This window comes from Strigops habroptila, chromosome 4 (assembly GCF_004027225.2).
Source record: "Strigops habroptila isolate Jane chromosome 4, bStrHab1.2.pri, whole genome shotgun sequence".
Taxonomy (NCBI): Eukaryota; Metazoa; Chordata; class Aves; order Psittaciformes; family Psittacidae; genus Strigops; species Strigops habroptila.
In genome coordinates this window covers 27146521-27167116 of record NC_046358.1, presented here as the reverse complement: position 1 = coordinate 27167116, position 20596 = coordinate 27146521, and the positions used below count along the sequence as shown (strand labels likewise).

At 39.9% G+C, this 20596-nt stretch overlaps 1 protein-coding gene across 7 annotated transcripts in view; it reads right to left on the bottom strand.

The window, feature by feature from the left end:
* The window catches only part of DICER1 (dicer 1, ribonuclease III), a 72911-nt gene that overhangs the window by 5282 nt on the left and 47033 nt on the right, over positions 1 to 20596 (bottom strand). For 6 of the 7 annotated variants that reach the window (XM_030481500.2, XM_030481497.2, XM_030481502.2 and 3 more), the window contains 10 exons: positions 20111 to 20264; positions 17789 to 17971; positions 17359 to 17464; positions 17083 to 17258; positions 16005 to 16788; positions 14401 to 14556; positions 9849 to 10731; positions 7504 to 7772; positions 174 to 336; positions 5 to 80 (listed from right to left, as the gene is read on the bottom strand). In XM_030481500.2, the coding sequence (XP_030337360.1) occupies positions 5 to 80; positions 174 to 336; positions 7504 to 7772; positions 9849 to 10731; positions 14401 to 14556; positions 16005 to 16788; positions 17083 to 17258; positions 17359 to 17464; positions 17789 to 17971; positions 20111 to 20264 (2950 nt within the window). Of the gene's footprint in view, positions 1 to 4; positions 81 to 173; positions 337 to 1639; positions 2320 to 7001; positions 7773 to 9848; positions 10732 to 14400; positions 14557 to 16004; positions 16789 to 17082; positions 17259 to 17358; positions 17465 to 17788; positions 17972 to 20110; positions 20265 to 20596 lie in introns of those variants that run through there. The other variant, XR_003990819.1, reaches the window with a different exon arrangement.

The following is a 20596-nucleotide window of genomic DNA, read 5'->3' as shown; positions in this document are numbered from 1 at the left end:
TTACCTAAATTTGGCTGTCTCTGGCTCCATCTCCAGCAGCTCTCGCACTGGAGAACGGGGCACATTAGCAGAAAATTTCTCTATTTGGAGGGGGAAAAAAAAAAAATTAGCTTTCTTCTCTTCATAGCAGATGGTGCTTAACTATTATTTTCTTTTCTGAAAGCAGACAATACCTATTAATGGCCTCATCATTGGATAGTACACTTGCCACACCATTTCCAAAGACATTCCGCTATCCATATAAATGGCACCAGCAAGGGACTCAAATATATCCCCCATGGCCTTTGGTACTTCAATGTCTTCCTCTTTTTCTTCATCTTCTTCAGATCTTCTGAGCTGTTAGTAATTAAAAAAAAGCAGGGGAGGGGGGAAGAAAGGAGGAAGAGAGAAACAATTGCATCTTATAAAAAGATCTTCAGAAATGTAAGCTCTCTTTCATGCTACCCTGTGCTGCTTCCTTTAAGTTTTTCATTGATAATTTTCCACAATGAACTTGTTCTTTTATTCCCCAATGAAACCAAGTTGCTGGATATATCATTTTTCAAATGTGAAAAAAAAAAAAAAAAATCTCAAACACCATTGTGTACAGAGACCTTATGTGCTTTGTGAATTCCTCATGCATTTCTGCAGGATTTTACCATGGGTCTGGTTTTTCCAATAAAAAACAGACTTGGCTCTATCAGTTAATACTAGAAAGCTACGCAAAATAAAGGAAGAGTTCATACATGAGGTGTCTCCCAGAAGTAGCTTCAAAAATCTATATGAAAGCTCCAAAATCTCTGGATGAAAGTTAGATGTACTTTTCCTTACCTCATTTACCCCAGAAGACAAGCATGAAACAAGCACTAGTAAACTGAGCCATTAGTAAGTGATAACCAGCAACATCAGACTGAGCTAGCAGGCACACTTAGCTATCTTTTAAAGGTAGCAGGCAGTGTTTTCTTCTATGTTACTAATTTAAGACAATAGCCTATTCTCATTACTAAAGCTAAACTTTGTCTATGTTTTAAAGGTCTTGAGTTAATCTAATCCTTTATAAGAAATACCTCAAATACATACAATATACATTCACCTAAGTCCAAACAAAGTGACCTGAAACCAAAGTTTTTCACCATAACACTCCTCTGCCTAAAGAGACATTTGTCTTTTCTCCCCAGCAACTACCCTCTCACTCTGTTTGGCCTCTACCTTGGGGTTTAAACCCAATTCAGTCCTCTTAAGAGTCACCAAAATACTTCATGAACTAGTACCACCCAGTATTTCTCTCTAAAATAAATCAAACAAGAAGTCAGCCTGATGTGTAAACACTTCAAACAGGAATTTTGATGTTAAAAACCAAGTTCAACTCTTTTGAATAGTGTATTTCATATCAAGTGCAAACTGAAGCACTTTTGAGTTATACTGAAATAACGGGAGAGAGAAACTAAGAGCTATAAAGCAAGGGACAACAGACGTTTCAGGAGTGATATTTGAAAAAAGCGAAGCAGATGACGTGGAGACACACATGGAAACCAGTCTAGCTGGCATTAACTGCAGAAACAAAGACTCTTGCATTAACTCTGATGAAATAAGAGTTTCAGCAATTCAGTGCCAGACCAAGATAGGGAGCAGGCGTAGGGAGAGCGAAACAAGAATTTTATTTGAAACAGCTATCACACAATTTGGTTGCAACTTTGGAGGAAGTTTCTAGGTAATCTTTTTGCATACTAGCAAAAAACTGAATGAACCTAAAAATCATTACTCTGAGCTCTTAAAATAAGTTTTTAGCTTTTCACTCATATAGATTTCACTCTGCAACGCAGTGCAAGGGCTGTAAAAACATGTATGTAACCGAAGTATTTTGATTACCGAGCTTCTAAATTGTGTATTAGAAAGAAGAAATTACTAAAGACAAAGATAACATGTTTGTTTAGTGCTGGAGTATTCTCAGATAGAATACTTTCCAAGAGATCAGTCACAGTTTTTCAGAATACAAACTATGAGGGTTACGTATTGGATAACACTTCTAAAGAAAGGATAATGGGAAAGTCCATCTCTTCCAGGACCTTGATTAGAATTTGACGCGCAAGACCCCTGCGCTCATACATTTTCTGATCAGCTTATCTAAGTGAATTAGTTTTAGTCCATTCTCCAGCAAATAGACGTCCATTACCATTAGCTTTCTTCCTACATAGCACAGATAGGATCTGTGCTTGCAGGTCTTCAGTTAAATTATTTTTCAAGTGGCTTATTTGAAAGATGCATGCAATGCTTCCCTGGCTAGCAGATATAAAGCCTTCAGAAGCACGTCACACATACTTGCGTACAGTGCAACAACACCTGCTCCAGCAGAAATAATCCACCACAAATTGAATTGCCGAGGTGAGTATCTCCAGAGAGGACGCCTTTAACACCGGAGCGGGGGGAAGCACAGCGTCCCGGAGCCTCAGTTCGGAGCGGCAAGAGCGACCGAGGGAGCCTCAAGTCCTCGACAGGACTTGCCCAGGAGCCGGCAGCTCAGCTCACGCGAGCAGCTGACTCACAGGGGGCGGCGCCAGGAGTGACGGTGGCAGATTCAAAAGGGTCATCATCGACCACTAACGATCAATTGCCGAGGTGAGTATCTCCAGAGAGGACGCTTTTAACACCGGAGCGGGGGGGAAGCACAGCGTCCAGGAGCCTCAGTTCGGAGCGGCAAGAGCGACCGAGGGAGCCTCAAGTCCTCGACAGGACTTGCCCAGGAGCCGGCAGCTCAGCTCACGCGAGCAGTTGACTCACAGGGGGCGGCGCCAGGAGTGACGGCACCAGCCCTCAGTGGGTAAAAACCCATCCCAGGGAGCGCGAGCGACCATGAGCGCGGCACGTCAGGCAGGGCGTGGCGCGGCAGTTTGCGCGGCAGTTCGCGCGGCAGTTCGCGCAGGCAGCGAGCGGGATGGTGAGCACTCGCCTCAGGAGCAGGGCCCGCTCTGGGAGCTCTGCCCCGGCGGGGGCCAGCGTAGGCACCCAGACAGAGCCGATGAGAGGGGAGGCTGCGGCGCAGACCTCGGAGTGTAGAAAGTGCCTCGACTGGTCTCTTGAGGCGAGGGTGCACAACGGACAGGGCTGCACTCGGTGCGCCCTGGTGGAGGTCCTCCTGCAGCAGGTGGCTGAGCTGCGGGAGGCTGTTGGTGAGCTAAAAGATGCCAGGGAAGCTGAGAGGAAGCTGGGCTGCTTGCTCCAGGCCCAAACTGCGCACGGGCTGCAAACGTCTAGCACTGCTCACATAGGAAAGAAGAAGAGCAGCAACCCAGGAAGCTGGGAATTAGTCACGAGAAAAACGAACAAAAAAAGGAGGAAGAGGACAATTAACAACAAGGGGCTTCCTCCTAAATCTGATGTCCCCACCCAGAACCGCTTCCCAGTTCTGCAGGGGGCTAATGAGAAAGCACCCACCACACCTAATGAGCACCCTGTTGATGCACCAGTAAAGAGGATCGCTACTGGTGCCTCCAGGAAAAAGAGGAGGGTCATAGTAGTAGGGGACTCTACTTTGAAAGGCAGAGAGGCACTCATCTGCCGGCCTGATCCAGTCTCGAGGGAGGTGTGTTGCCTGCCGGGGGCTCGGATCAGGGATGTTGCTGAGAGGGTGCCTGCTCTAGTAAGTCCTGCTGACTATTACCCCCTCCTAGTGGTCCATGTGGGTGCTAGAGATATAGATAGCAGTATCCTGGAAAACATTAAGAAGGACTACAGAGCCCTGGGAGAGGTGGTTAGGGGCTCTGGAGCTCAGATAGTTTTTTCATCGATTCTCCAGGACAAAGGGGAGGACCTTAAAAAAGCTAGGCGTGTTTGGCAGGTTAATAAATGGTTAGAATGCTGGTGCCATAGTCAGGGGTTTGGCTATTTAGAACATGGGGCTCCATTTGGGAGGCCAGATCTACTGGAGGCTGGTGGAACTGGTCTGACAAAGAAGGGGAAGAGCTGTTTTGGTAGGAGGCTTGCCAGGCTGGTCAAGAAAGCTTTAAACTAGATATGTTGGGGGAGGGGAGCATTGATCCATCCCAACACTCCTGGTCAGTTGCCAGCCCCTGTAATAAGTGCTTGGAGCGATGCAGAGATGTTCCAGCTGCCCCAGCCATTGAGTCGGCTGCATTTGGAGCTCGGCTAAGGTGCCTCTATACAAACACCCGTAGTATGGGGAACAAGCAAGAGGAATTAGAGATGTGTGCAAGGCTACGGGAATATGATGTCATTGGTATCACAGAAACATGGTGGGATGGCTCCTATGACTGGAATGTCGGAATGGAAGGTTACAGGCTATTTAGAAAAGACAGGCCAGGCAGATGGGAAGGGGGCGTTGCTACCTATGTCAGTGATAGGCTAGAGAGTATGGAACTCTGTCTGGGGACGGGTGATGAGGTAACAGAGTGTTTGTGGGTCAGGATCAAACGGAAAACAGCAACGGGGGACATTACGGTGGGGATCTGTTACAGGCCGCCTGATCAAGAGGACTCTGTGGATGAAGCGCTCTACAGACAGATAGGAGCAGCCTCACGCTCGCAGGCCCTGGTCCTCATGGGGGACTTCAACTATCCTGACATCTGCTGGAGGGACGGTACGGCCCGGCACAAGCAATCCAGGAGGTTCCTCGATTGTGTGGAAGACAACTTCCTCTTTCAAGCAGTAGAGGAGCCGACGAGGAGAGGTGCCATGCTGGACCTTGTGCTCACCAACAGGGAGGGACTGGTTGGAAGTGTGATGCTCCAGGGCATCCTTGGCTCTAGTGATCACGAGATGGTTGAGTTTGAGATCCTCAGGACGGTGAGAAGAGCGTGCAGCAAGCTCACTGCCCTGGACTTCAAGAAAGCAGACTTTGGCCTCTTCAGGAACCTCCTTAATAAGGTTTCATGGGATACAGTCCTAGAGGGCAGGGGGGCCCAAGACTGCTGGTCGGTATTCAAGGATCACCTGCTACGTGCTCAAGAGTGTTGCATCCTGACCAGAAGAAAGTGCAGCAGGAGGGCCAGGAGACCTCCATGGATGGACAAGGAGCTGCTGAGGAAACTTAGAGGGAAAAAAGAAGCTTATAGAAGGTGGAAGCGAGGACAGGCGGCCTGGGAAGAATATAGGAGCATTGCCCGGGAAGCTAGGGACCAGGTTAGGAAAGCTAAGGCCCAGCTGGAATTAAGTTTGGCAAGGGATGTAAAAGATAACAGGAAAGGATTCTATAGATACGTAGCAAATAAAAGACAGACTAGGGACAATGTGGGCCCTCTCCAGAAGCTATCAGGAGAACTGGCTACCATGGATTTGGAGAAGGCTGAGGTTCTTAATGACTTCTTTGCCTCAGTCTTCACCAGCAAATGCTCTGACCACACCACGAAAGTCTTGGAAAGCAGATGCAGGGACTGTGAGAACGAAGACCTTAGGCCCACTGTAGGAGAGGATCAGGTTCGAGACCATCTTAAGAACCTGAACGTGCACAAGTCCATGGGACCTGATGAAATCCATCCACGGGTCCTGAAGGAGCTGGCAAATGAAGTTGCTAAGCCACTGTCCATCATATTCGAAAAATCGTGGCAGTCAGGTGAAGTTCCCAATGACTGGAAGAAGGGTAATATAACCCCCATTTTCAAGAAGGGGAAGGTGGAAGACCCGGGGAACTACAGACCAGTCAGTCTCACCTCTGTGCCTGGCAAAATCTTGGAACAGTTTCTCCTGGAAAACATGCTAAGGCACATGAAAAACAACGAGGTGGTTGGTGACAGCCAACATGGCTTCACTAAGGGGAAATCCTGCCTGACCAATTTGGTGGCCTTCTATGATGGAGCCACGGAACTGATGGACAGCGGCAGAGCAGTTGACGTCATCTACCTGGACTTGTGCAAAGCATTCGACACTGTCCCGCACGACATCCTTGTCTCTAAAGTGGAGAGACATCAATTTGATAGATGGACCACTTGGTGGATAAAAAACTGGCTTGATGGCCGCACGCAAAGAGTTGTGGCAAATGGCTCGATGTCCAGTTGGAAACCTGTAACGAGTGGTGTCCCTCAGGGATCGGTGTTGGGACCGGTCCTGTTCAACATCTTTGTCGGTGACATGGACAGTGGGATTGAGTGTGCCCTCAGCAAGTTTGCCGACGACACCAAGCTGTGTGGTTCGGTTGATACGCTGGAGGGAAGGGATGCCATCCAGAGGGACCTTGACACGCTTGTGAGGTGGGCCGATGCCAACCTTATGAAGTTTAACCAAGCCAAGTGTAAGGTCCTACACCTGGGTCGGGGCAATCCCAGGCACTGCTACAGGTTGGGCAGAGAAGAGATTCAGAGCAGCCCTGCAGAGAAGGACTTGGGAGTGTTGGTTGACGAGAAGCTTAACATGAGCCGGCAGTGTGCGCTTGCAGCCCAGAAACCAACCGTATCTTGGGCTGCATCAAAAGAAGCGTGACCAGCAGGTCGAAGGAGGTGATCCTGCCCCTCTACTCTGCTCTCGTGAGACCTCACTTGGAGTACTGCGTACAGTTCTGGTGTCCTCAACATAAAAAGGACATGGAGCTGTTGGAGCGAGTCCAGAGCGCCACGAGGATGATAAAAGGGCTGGAGCACCTCCCATATGAAGACAGGCTGAGAGAGCTGGGGCTGTTCAGCCTGGAGAAGAGAAGGCTGCGTGGTGACCTCATAGCAGCCTTCCAGTATCTGAAGGGGGTCTATAAGGATGCTGGGGAGGGACTCTTCCTTAGGGACTGTAGTAGTAGGACAAGGGGTAATGGGTTCAAACTTAAACAGGGGAAGTTTAGACTAGATATAAGGAAGAAGTTCTTTACAGTGAGGGTGGTGAAGCACTGGAATGGGTTGCCCAGGGAGGTTGTGGATGCTCCATCCCTGGCGGTGTTCAAGGCCAGGTTGGACAGAGCCTTGAGCCACGTGGTTTAGGGCAAGGTGTCCCTGCCCATGGCAAGGGGGTTGGAACTAGATGATCTTAAGGTCCTTTCCAACCCTTACGATTCTATGATTCTATACTTGAGTACAGTGCAACAACACCTGCTCCAGCAGAAATAATCAGAAGAAAACCAGTGAAAATCGCTGTCAGTGCGCTACATTAAATAATCTTCACATAGTGCCAAGGTAGTATTGCTAATGATGTTGCATGGATATCCTATACTAAGCAAGTGTTATGTGACTTAGTAACTCTACTTCATGACTGTATGATATAGTAGTAGCTTCCAGGCTATAAGTGGTCCTGCTCCCCCCCTGCCCACATATTGTTCTAACACCACCACAAAAGCAAAATAGTGACTGAAATCAAGTGTCACAAAAATCTAGGGGCAAACTGTTTTCAATTTAATTATTTTTTGAATGTTCTTACTTCATACTCTCTAAAGATTGTATTTTACTTTGCATATTGCATGCTTTATTACTGGGAGCCTGCTTCTTTGATTGCTGTGTGCATAAAAGTAAAACATTACAAAAATGCCCATCACTAAGAAATCCAGTAACATGCTTCGAATCAGATACTGAATACATTTCTTCTACTTCCACTAACCTCAGAATCCATTCCTTGCATTTCATTCTTTTCCATTTGAAACTGCACAAAATCATCAATAACATGAAACAGTTCGGGAGAGACAGCTTTGAAGTACTTGTGGTAGTCATACTTTACAGCTAATGATGCAAAAATGGTATTATTGACTAGAGCAGATCGCAGGTCGGTAAGAACTCCTGGAGAGTGTTGCCGTGGGTCTTCATAAAGGTGCTTGGTTATGAGGTAGTCCAGAATTGCATCTCCCAGGAACTCTAAGCGCTGGTAACAATCTTAAAGCATTGGAAATAAAAGAATGTACAAAACCACAATTAAGTTTAACCCACACATTCTTTCCAGGCCATTCTGGATAAGAGGTTTGGTACACTGCCATTTAAATTCCACAAACTAGCCAATTCTCAGAGAAGACAATCTGTTTTTTAAAACAGGTATCTTTGTGTTCAGATAAATTATTGAATTCTATTTTAAAAAAAATTAAAAAAAAAAAAAAAAAAAAAAAAAAGAAAAACCAGAAGCTATATCTAATAATACACTTTTTAACTAAATATTGATTTGTCAGGCTAGCAAACCACTTGTGTTTATAATCCATTAATGCTTTTACTCAAGAGCTTCACCACTGCACCGAGAAGCATCAAAAAAGTATAATCAAGAGATTCCACTAGCAAGCTGATCTGAAAATGATAACAATTAAATATCAAAAAAATTCGTAAGAAATCAATGCATTAAAAGCAGGGGGAACATACAATCTCAGATTTTTTATCTAATTCACCACACACCTAGATTTCTCAGAAAGCTCTGAACAAAGATTCCCATTAAGAATGGGTCTTTTAAACTGGAAACTAAAATTGCCAAGCATTGGATGTTTGGAAAATTGACAGGGGATAGGAATGGAGAGCTATGCAAGTCTATTTTTACAAAATAAACAAAAGCAAAAAACAGTCTTGAAAGCAAACAGGGATGGGTAGGTAGGAAAGGAAGGAAGACAGGATTACTACAAAAGTAACATGAGAGTGAAATGACTAGTACTAAGTTGCTTTTATAGCAGCTGTACCTAAGATACTGCCAGATGTCAATTACTAGCTACTCCTTAATAGAAAAAGTTACAAACAACAGCAATTCATAGCTGCCTTACTTGGCAAACAAATGGAACCAAAATTTCTGGACCCAACAACGCAATTTCATCTAGACACTATGCCTCAAGATTTCTGTTAGTATATATATTATATATATGTATGTATACGTATATGTGTGTAAAGGGATTATCCACCTTCTATATGTTTTGTGAAATACTTGTGAAAAGTAAATACATAGGTGGGTAGTATTACCTAGAATAAAAAGCTAAAGGAGCATTCCAGTGTATGGTCTGAACTGTTTTTCAATGTACTAACATGTCAAAATGACTTCTTTAATTAAAGCAGAGCTTGCTTACTCCTTGGTATAAAGAACCAATACATTTTGGGGAAAAATTCAGACTGCTGATTGCACAGGAATTTGCCATTCACTTCTACCAGGGTTGGAATTTACCATAGTTTGTTTTTAATTGTATATTATCACGGGAAAATATTTAAAGTTTTAGAATGAACAAATACTATGTTAATTAGTATAAGCAAAAGTAATTCAAGAAGATCACAGAAATACAAATTTGTGCTGCTGTAAAATCTTCTATGAGAGCATGTACAGAAACATTAAGCAGTTAGTTAACCTGAAATTAATATTTAGCCTGATTTAGTCAACTGCTTCAAACTTGGACTATAAATATATACTCGATACAATGCCTACACTTAAATTATGCCTTCTAATTCACAACTTCAAAGGAAAGTCTCCATGTAGTACAGTCCTATAGACTATTCAGTTAATTAAAGTTGTATAGTCTAGTTTTAATCTTCAGAAGTATGGTCAAAGGGTAATATTCTTGAGATTAAATTATGGGACAAATTTGCTAAATATATTTGCAAAGCATGATCGCTACTTCTAGAAGTACACTGCAATTTTCCAGAGTTCTACAAGAACTTATGTCAGCTAAATGAGGATGTAATGTCAGTCATATACAACTAGTGATACAGACAAGATGAGAAATGCTGCTCTTTCCCAAAACTTGGTTAAGACTTCAGTAAGCCTTCTATCTGTATCAAATCAAAATATGAATAATCATTGAGATACAGCTTCAACACGTATCCCCTTCCTGAAATAAGGAGCAAGATAGTATTTTCAAAGAGTTAATATTCAGAGACCATCGTCCTTTTAAAGAAACATGTCTAAAAAAAAAACTATGTATGGGCACACATCATATACTGCTTCTCCTGCATTTACAATATGGGGAAAAAACCCACTAGTGTAAGACAACTTACCAGTAATGGTATTATAATGGTACGAGGCATGAGTAAATGCCTGAAGAAGATAAGCCTTGTTCTTAAAACTGTAGTTTATTTTCTTCTCAAAGTTTTCAAAACCAGAAATAAGGTGATTTAGGGTTTTTTCAGCATCTGGGTGATCAAACATACACCTTGGTGGAATCTTCAAACAACCATACTCCAGGTCTTTATACAGAGAAGGCTCTGAATTAGCTACAGAAGCAGAAATAGAGTTTGATGAAAGATTTTTCTGCTCACTGTTACAGTTCTCTCTGGTAGCACACAAAGTGCTTTCCCAATCAGTCTTTTTAATTACAGGGAGCACCTTCAGCCCCAGTGAACACAGGAAAAGCTGAGCAGCTCTTTCACCACAGCTGGTCAGATAGCAGCCCAACAGGGCTTCCACACAGTCTGCAATGCTTTTGTCAGCAATACACTGCTCTGTATGCAAGTCATACGAGATAGACTGTTTTCCTGCATCAACACCACAGTTTTCTTCTGATGGATTCCAGAAGCCCACTACAAAATCATCTTCTTCAACAGCCTTGCTAGGATCCAGATAGCACATAGCATCCCACGAGCTATAGTCAAAATCATCAAAATCTGACGAAAACTGAACATTACCCAGGGATGATTTCTTGGGCGCTTTCCATTCATAGTTTGAATCAGTGGTTGAAAAGTGAGAGAGAGAAATTTTCTTCACAAAAGCCCCTGATCCCATTAACATATTATCAATGAATTTGATATGCTCCTGATCATACTCCAGAAAATCATCTTCAAAGTCTGCTTCTTCCTTGGGTAATCTCCACATTAGGTTTTGATCCTCTTCATCATTTTCATAATTATCAAGCTTGCCATTAGCCAACAAGTTCTCTTTTGTCTATGAAAGAACACAAAAAAATATAGTACTGAAGAGGGAAATGAGAAACTTTTATTCCAGAATAAAATCCTGGAATTCCAGCATGGGATTTGAGTAGTGTCTGCTAATAAGAAGACTGATTTTTTTTCACGTTCCTAATTACACTGTCTGATCAGATGCACAATACAACCTCAATTTACACTAGCATTCTAAGACTAGAATAATTGCCTCAGAATATAAACCCTTTATTACTAACCTATAATGGCATGTTCTACATACAACATGCAGCATTTCATAGGAACTCGTGCTCATATTAGAATATGGTGCACATACAATTAGCTAAATCCACTAAACATTATACACAAATCTGGAGAAGTACGAGGAACATTATTTGGGTGCATCCTTCTCGCTAGCTGCTAAGGCTATTACAAACGTTGAACCAATGTAATTCTGAAGATTCTCTATAGATCCTTCTATGGCAAATACTAAGGGACTTGCATGATTTGCTATAGTAATACTCAAGATAATCTCAGTTTTTGGACACATAATTGGAAAATGCATTCAATGAGACAACTGTAAAACTTCTTTACCCTAGTTCTCCAATAATAATCACCCGAACAACAAAATACCTTTCTCTATGCTCTCAAACACAGTTAGCTGCTAATTAATTCAGCCTACTTGGCAAACTAGTAGAAAGTAAGTTTAGTGAATCAGTGTAGGCAATTTTTGTATTACAGATCAAAACTGGAAGTCTAATACCAGTTAGCTGGCAAGAATCTAATGCTTATGTGGGTGACTGTCTCCACTGCATGGGGTGAGGATTCGATAAGTGATCTGGCTGCTTACTAGATATTAGATATATTCCTTTGTTCTGTAAGGACCACAGTGCAAGTTAATAATTCTCAATTTTAACAAATATGAAATCTCTCCAGATTTCCATACATTTAATATCAGCAGGATTTCGATATGGCAGGTCTAAAAATGTAAAAGCAGAACAAAATGGAACATTTCTGTAATATAGGTTTTTGTTGTTTGTTTTTAAACTGAATATTAACATATTTATGAAATCATGAAGTAGGATAATAATGCAAAGGCAAATAGTATTAATCCTTTAAACAAGTAAATACTGGTTTACAGTTTTGAGTCTTTTCAGGCTGTACTTACAGCCTTAATTACTTAAAAGTTAAAGTTGTCACCAATTTTCTAATACTCATATATACCCACACCAGCAAAACTAATGATGTCTCATGTCTTTGTCCTGCTCATATTGAGCAAATTGGTATGGACTGATGTAAATTATAAATTGAATACAGATATGCCCAAGCTATGCAATGCTGTACAATTCACCATGGCCCCAATCCAGGAGAGCACTTAAACATATTAGCTAAATGCACAAGTAGTCTTCTTAACATCAAAAGGACTATTCACAGACTCAAACCAGCATCACTGATGTCAGCGGGAATTCTGCCACTGAATTTGATAGAAGCAAGATCAGATTCAAAGTGCTTTTCTGGATTGGGTCCTGAAAGCCAACACCATTTTGAATCAAGTGAAACAGCTCATATCTGCCCTCAATCTATGTATGTCATATTATAGGTCTCGGACACTTAATCTTGCATATCTGTGAACCAGATGCTACCATGGGGGACTTTTCCCTTTGGGTCAAATGCACAACTCTCTAGATGTGTGGATGGGTGGCAGCTGTAAGGTGCACTAGGCAACACTTGAAATCAGCTAAGGATCAAACAGATCACAGCATTCCTCATCAGGACAGAGCAGGCTTAGTCAGATTTAGTGACTGGGGGGGGAGGGCAGGAAAAGTGGCTACAGAAATTCAGTTTAGACATTTTGCCAAAAGAATTTCTGCTGCTGTAATTACCCATCTCACATATACACAGCTGGGATTTCTGTAGCTTTAATTGATCAGAAAGAGATAGCAAAATTTGATTCGACATAGTTGTTTTGGATACTAGTAGCAGTATAATGCTCAAAATAAGACTAATTTAACCAGTCCCAATTACAGCTAGTGCTGATTTTTTTCTTGTTACATACCACCTGTCATATCTGTCACTGAAAAAAATACACTAAGACATGTCTAGTTAGATGATTCAAAACAGATTTTGTTGTCTGTTTTTCACAAAGATTTAACAAGTGATAAATTTAATTTTTACTACAATTTCATTCATAAATTTCTTAAAATTAAATTCATTTTAATTAGCAGAACAGCTACATGAACTACCCTAACATTGTTTGCACATTGCTTCATGTATAAAAAAAATAATAAAAGTCTACGTGATGAGAATGAACAGTAGGTAAAGGAGCCAGGAAGCAAGTCTGATAGGTCATTATTTTCATCATTAGACAGCATTTAAAAAAATAAATCAACAATGAACCTCAGAAGAACGAACCTTTCCTTAAAGAATACCTGATTGATTCTGAGTAAGTTATAGCCACTTACAAGCTAAATACATCTAAGTGCTTCTTTCATGCTTTTTGGAAATCAGGTATTTGATCAAGTGAACAAAGGAAGATCTTTCCCGTTAATAAAGCCTGGTAACACAAAAAATACCAACATCTGACTAGGATGCTTTTGTAACAATTTGTCATAATAAACGAGTTTTCTAGCCCCAGTTATAGTTCATCAGCCCATGGATGGAGAATGAAAGTTACATGCAAGAAAGCAAAATACCTACTTGGCACAAACCCCAGTCTGCATTTTGGTCTGAAAGGGTGTATTTTATTTACAAATAAACAGTGACTAGCAAAGAGAAAGAGGCCACTAAAAAGATATGGAGAACTGAAAGCTTTTAAAAAACAATGATTAACTCCTGTCCCAAATGTACTGCCTTACTTTTAGAAAGGTACAGCAGTAAGTCTCTTTGAAATGAAATCTTGGCACACACAGAACCACAATAATCAGATTGGTTTATTCTGAAATAAACATTTATTTGGACAGTACATCTAACTAACAGTCCTCTCGTGTGCCCTCTGGTGGTTCTACAGTCCAAGTGTGGTCTTCAGATTTCGGGAAAAAGTAAAAAAATACCTCCACCTCCTTCCCCAACCTCCAAACCATTCTCAAAACACTTAAAGATTACATTACTGACTGCTGTGATCAGTGGTATTTCTTGCACATGCACTTCTACTCTCAACATAAAATGAGTTTAGTCAGAAAATAATTGGAGCTGTTCCTCATTAAGCTGTTCTGAAGCTTTAGACAGTGAGGGTGGCTAACCCAGCATTGTATTTTGGATGCGAAGTAGCCCTCAGCCATACCCATGGTGTAGCTAACAGCAACCAATATTGAACATTTTCTCAAGCCAGTTCCAATCTTCATTCTCAGCACTATGAAAACCACCTTCCTTTCATATATTCTATGAAGGTGAATCCATTTATTTCAGAAAAACTCCTGAGACCATGCTAACTACAAACAAAACATTTTTTCTTCTCTGCTTTTCCATTAATATATACACTCATTATTGGATGATGCTCAGTAATTTTCCTTGCTCTGGGTTCTATTCGGGATCAGTTTTCCTCTAATTTTCCATAAGCTAAGGTGAAGTTTTACAAAGGAAACAAAGATACAGATTTACTTTTTTAGCAAAATATCTGGGGGTTGGAAGGCAGTAGGGGTGAAAGAATACAGACACATGAATAGTTATTCCTCAGCATAGTTAAATTAAGTCTTACCACTTCATCCTTCTCCCACTTATCAGTGTTGCTCTTATCCTGGTTTACTATGTAACCAGGAGGAAGCCAATTGACCGGGGGGTCAAAAATCGATACCACCATACGACTAGGCAGTCCTTTCTTTTTTCCAAGGCGATACAAGTTACAGTTGCTGACCTTCAAGAAAAATATTCTCATAAGCCTCTGGACATACTCTTACATAAAAAAAGGTTAAAATGCAAAAGGAGCAAAATTTTTAAAAAAAAGAGCAATTTTATACATCAAGCCAGATCTTGACATGTCTGACAAAATGCATTTTGTACAGATCTCAAAAGATATTTCAGCTTTCTTAAGATAGATTGCTTTCATTTAATTTTTTTAAGGCTAAGCACATTAGATGTGACAAATTCAATTAAAGAAATCTGATAAATTCTATTTTCAAAACAAAATTATTGCTTCTTTTAAAATAATAGTAAATATAACCTGTATGAGTGTCATTAATTACCATTATTAATGATCAACATTCAGGCTGGATTTGGAATGAAAAATGATTGGTATTATGGGTAGATTGACCTAAACTTTGGCAGTAGAAAGTGTTAAAACAGTTCCATATAACAAATCTTACTAAGTTGTAATGCAGATGTTATTTTGATAGCCTCTAAAATTCTTTTAAATATTTTAAAGGGAAGGGAGGGAAAAAAAAAAAAAAAAGCAGCACTCACATGCAAACATACTTCTTTTTACTTTTTAACTATCAACTTCTGAGCTTCATTTCTCATTCTAATCACACTTTCCATGTTTGTTTTTAAAGTCTTGAGATTTGAACTTAAATACTCAATCACTTCCGTTACTTGAACTGTGCAATTTATTTAGCCCTCCTTATTTTCCAAGATTAAACTACTTTAAATACATCACTGAGAATTAAATGATTATCAGAGAGAGACAATCAAATCCTCAGCATTTAATTCAAGTTATCACATTATGTGGGGGAAAAAAAAAATCCAGAACACTTTCAGATGATTGATTATTCCAGAATTTAAAAACAGCAGCAGCAGAACTGAAGACTCTGCTCTTTACTGTTTACATTTACTTTAAAATACTTCCAAAAGTTTTGATGCAGCACTTCTCTAAGATTTTTTTTTTGTTGTTGTTGATTTAGTTTTAGCATTCCTGTAAGATCACGGTAAAAGTTTTCAAGGAAAGTAACTTATTGAGGAAACAAAGGAAAGATCAAATAAAGCTGCAACCTAAGACTCTGTGCTGCTAAATCAATCCTTCGTTCAAGCACTCCTGTTAAAGAAACTCAATACAGCTCTAGTGTTCAGTCCACCAATCATCCTTGCTAACCCAGAACTTTTATTCCGTCCTGTCCTTTCTTAGGCTGGTAATAAACTGGTCTAGATTTCAAAATGAACTGCAGAAAACAGTTCCAAACAATCAGTTATGGTAATGTTAATCCTGTAGTCCAGTATTTTTATTCTTATATACATGCTACCCAATGTATAATTGGTAAAGGTGTGGAATTAAATCAACCTGTTGCCATTCAATCTTCTAGCAAAATTCTTATGCATATGGCTGGTTACAACGTGCCTTTTACATATCATTACTGGATTGTTACTACTTACTTTTTTGCTTCTCATATATGACAGCCGTCCCTCATGAGCATCAGGGTAAGTGCAAAACAAGTATGTAGTGATGGCATGCTTCAAAAATGAATCACCAAGCATTTCTAGCCGCTCCAGATTAAATCCATCACTAGCATTTGAAAGAGTCAAAGCTTGAAGAATGAGGCCAGGATTAGGACCAAGAGTTTTTGAGGAGTACCCATTGGAAGGGTTTGTTTCAGAATCTGCTGTGTCTTTTGAAAGACTAATAGCTTTTGAAGTACTGGTGGTCACTGCCATTTTGGGGCATCCATCTGAGGTAGATCTGTTAGCATTTCCATCAAGGTATTTATTACTCAGTAGAGTACATTCATTGCTGGGCTTGGGCTGGTTCTCACTGTTGTATAAATTCTGAATGGGATATGAGGTAGTTGGTTGTACAGGTATTTCCTGCCTGCAGTAATTCAGCTGATTTCCTTGGCAAAAGTCTCTGTTAACTAAATCACAATTGCCATTGGCAAGATTTTTATTATAAGAAACACCATTAATTGCTGCAAGTTCTGCCGAGACATCAATTTGGAGTTTACTGGGTGACTCATTGAGCAGTGTTCTGTAACTCACAGACATTTGGTCATGGTTTTCTGCAGAAGAGGTTCTATTAGCACCTTGATGTGCAGCATTTTCAGGGACTACAATTGTGCTGTGCTTACAGTAATTTTCATTCTCTACTAAAGAGGAGTTAGGAATAGAGATGAAGGATTTGCTGTCAATAGACTTTTTCCATCCAAAGTCCAAGTTAGGATATCTGAAAAGATACATGCCGATTTTGTTAACAAAAAAATATTGCCACAAGACAAGAAGATTCTCCATGAACATACATGTTTAAAAAAAGCCACATTCTTCTGAAAAGAACAGTAACTGCAGTATCTAACTTCACCATTCACAATCAAGTCTTTTTAAGCTATGTTTCACTGAAAACTGACGTGAGTTAAACAAAGGGTATCAGTTTTAAATTCATACTGTAATAATTCAGTTTTCACCTTATTGTCCAATGAAGTCAGATATCATATTGAAAAACACATCCTGAAAAAATACATGCCTGAAATCTGCAGGAAGTGATTTAACCCCCACACCAGCATCAGTGGCTGTTTGAGCTCTTAGTTCCTCTGCTGTCAAAAGGCAGTGCAGGCGATAAAGTATGCTGGGGAGGCAAACTGCTTTTCTCCACAACGATGCTGGAATAGGATGTATAGCACAGAGCTCTGGAACCAGTATCTGGGGAGAGGAGGAGGGAAGAAAAGAATTTTACCTGTAAAAGTAATTGTCAGATCACTGCTAAGAGAGAGGCAACTTGAATTAGATACTTCTATTTTACCTGCTTATTCTGCAAGCTTTCCCACTTGGCTTTCCTCTTCTCAGCGCTGCTTAGTGGAAGTGCCTTCCCCTTCTGATTCAAATGGCGAGGAGTCAAAAGATTAAGTCTAACAACAACATAAAAATACTTTAATATAAGTACACAATTAATGAAAAGAATTTACTAGCCTAAAATTTCTAAAGTGATGACTTATTCTTAGCATTCAACCTTAGTGCATTGTGAAGTGACAGCACAGTTACCTCTGGAAGAAAAATGGCATCAAGTTACAGTTGTTATAGTCTATTAAGTACCCCTTAAGAAAAAAAAAAAAATAAAAAATTGGTCATTATTTTGGAACACACAAACCCTCAACTTTATCCTATAATTAAAAAAACCCAGGGCATTTTATTGTCAAATTACAAGCATCAGACACAAATATGACTGTTGTTACCTTGAAGATGTGTGGTCCACATCCAGCAGTGGCTGGTTGAGATTGGTAAGGTCAAGATTATACTTTGTTTTATAATATTCAGCAAAAGTTTCATATTCAGGGGAAGGGAATTTACTGAGTGGAGTAAGATCAGTGTATACATCAGCTACATAGAATCGATGAGGCTGATCAAAATTTCGATACCTGGGGAAAAAAAAAAAAGAAAAAAAAAGGCATATGTTAATATAGTGTTAGGGTAAAGTTTGTGCTAAGTTCTTAATGTTCTAATGTGGGCAGGTATAAACCATTAAGTAGCTCACTTGAGAGTTTTGGTTGGTAGGTTTTTTGGTTGTAGAAACCATTTGTTTACACAACTCAAACACTAAAGACAAGTGTGCGAAAGTCAGTCTATAATCCATGAAATTTCCCCTACAGAAACATTTAAACTAAATGCAGAATTTGTGTCTTCAATATCTAAGACAAAAATCAAGCTTTGGACAACAATCTCAGAGTAATGCTGCAAATGATAATTTCTTAATTCCAAACACCTAACAATTAAACTTGATAATTTGGCTTTCTAATGTCTAGTCTTCTATGCACTACTGTCAGTAGAAATGGAGGTGTACTGCATACTAAGATTGTACTACCTCACATCTAAACTGGTATTTTAACCAAGTCATCCTCCAAATAAAGTACCAAACCCCAAATATGTAGTAAGGTAAATTCAAAAGCCTTTCAATGTCAATGCAGTTCATGTAATACAGCCAGAATGTTAGAAAAATAAACCAGAATGCAGCAACACCTTTATTGTGGCTACTGATGCTCGTTGGATGCTATGGTGCTAAACATGCAAAGGAAAAAAAGAAATCAAATCAGCATTTAATATTTAGATCTGCGTATTAGCTTATGTCGTCCTTGATCTGCTGCATCTACCATTTTAAGCTTCTATTCAAATATCTAAATAAAGATCCCTAAATAAAATTAACACACTATGGACAAGCACGTATTTCTACCATTTTTACACTGACTGAAAATAGAAGTACTTGAAATCCTGAGATTTCTTATTCAATGAAACAGGGTCAAAATTTTTTTGGCTTCTCCCAGGCCTGAGCATTACCAGATGGAAACTAATAATTGTCATAAAAGAGATGTACTCTTTTCTGATGTACTCTGACACCTCCCGCAGAAGAATAATACTGGTTTAGGCACTGCAGACAGATCTTCAGACAAGTGAAGTACCATAGCTTCACTGAAGTTCAGCAACTGTGCTAATTCACACCCCCTATGAGCAACTTCCACAGCGCTCTGATCACATTAAGTAATTCTTATACACTGTGATGGTCTGTCACCTTTTTTTCACCCAACCATTTTTACCACAATATTCATCAGCAGTGGTAGGAAGACATTTAAAAAAAAAAAGAAAAAAATCTAACACAGATGAGGCCAAAACAAAGTACTAATATTTATCTTCCATATATATTCTGCAACCACTGTTATTTACAATATACTAGGTAAAAGCACAAGCCAGTCAGTCCATTTTCTTTCTTACCCATCATGCCAAACATGACATAGGGAATAATTAAGTCTCCATAAAACCTACCGATTCTGGAGAACCTCTGCATATCCAGTACCTAAAATGATGTAGATTTCTCCTTTGAATGCCACTCAATAGACAGGTTTTTCTAACTGGTCTTTTTCACTTGTTAATTTTTCCATCTATGAACAGTGGGCCTTCCTTTAGCAGGCCTTTGATGTGAGTAAGCAGTAAGCAGAGAATGGGAGTCCCACTCAATCTTTCAAATTAAAACTGGTTTCAGTAGGCCAGTTCCAGATGAAGTCAAAACATTTTATCAGAACACTACATAAGTTTGGTGGTGAACTCTACTATTCCTAATAAAAAGGTCTACTGGAAGGCCTAAACACTTAAATCCTGTTATATAAGATTAACTATTGACTAAAAAAAAAATAAAAATAAAAATAAATCTTTAAATTATTTGAGACACCACCAGACCTTCAGATTGACATCATATTCTTCATCAGGGACTGTAGTGATACAACAAGGGGTGATGGGTTCAAACTTAAACAGGGGAGATTTATGTTAGATATAAGGAAAAAAGTCTTTACCGTGAGGGTGGTGAGGCACGGGAACAGGCTGCCCAAGTTGTGAATGGCAGTGTTCAAAGCCAGGCTGGACAGGGCGTTGGATGACCTTAAGGTCCTTTCCAACCCAAACCATTCTATAATTTCTTACAAGCAATTCTCTTGCAGACACTAACATCCCGTGTTACAACTGTTTGTATATATACCATAGGTACATACCTGAAGTATGCATACAGTACTCACCGTGGAATGATAACCGCATCCTGGTAATCTTCTAACTTGAAAATAAAAGGCATTTCTTTTGTATACTGTGTACTGGGAATGCCTGTACGCGCTTCAGATTTCTCAATGTCTTCCATAAACTTAAAGTCAATGTCCAAAGTGCTGGAGTCATCAACTTAAAAGGGAAAATGCATAACTCTGTTATTCAGAGGAGGGTTTTCCAGGCTGAACTTTTCTGACAAGTTGTAAATTACAAATTTTTTTTCTTATTCTATATAACATGTTTGATTATTTTAAAAAAAATTCTAAGGAGACATATATATGATTTCAGACCCTTACAGAGTCAGCTGAAACCTACTATAAATCAACTTAAATCACCAAGTTAAAACAAATGGAACTGTGAAGAAATAATAAAAATATAACTGACAAATTTTCATACTACCACATATAGTATTATTTCTACAGCTAACACCTGAAATTTAACATAAACCAATAAGAGCTTTCTTC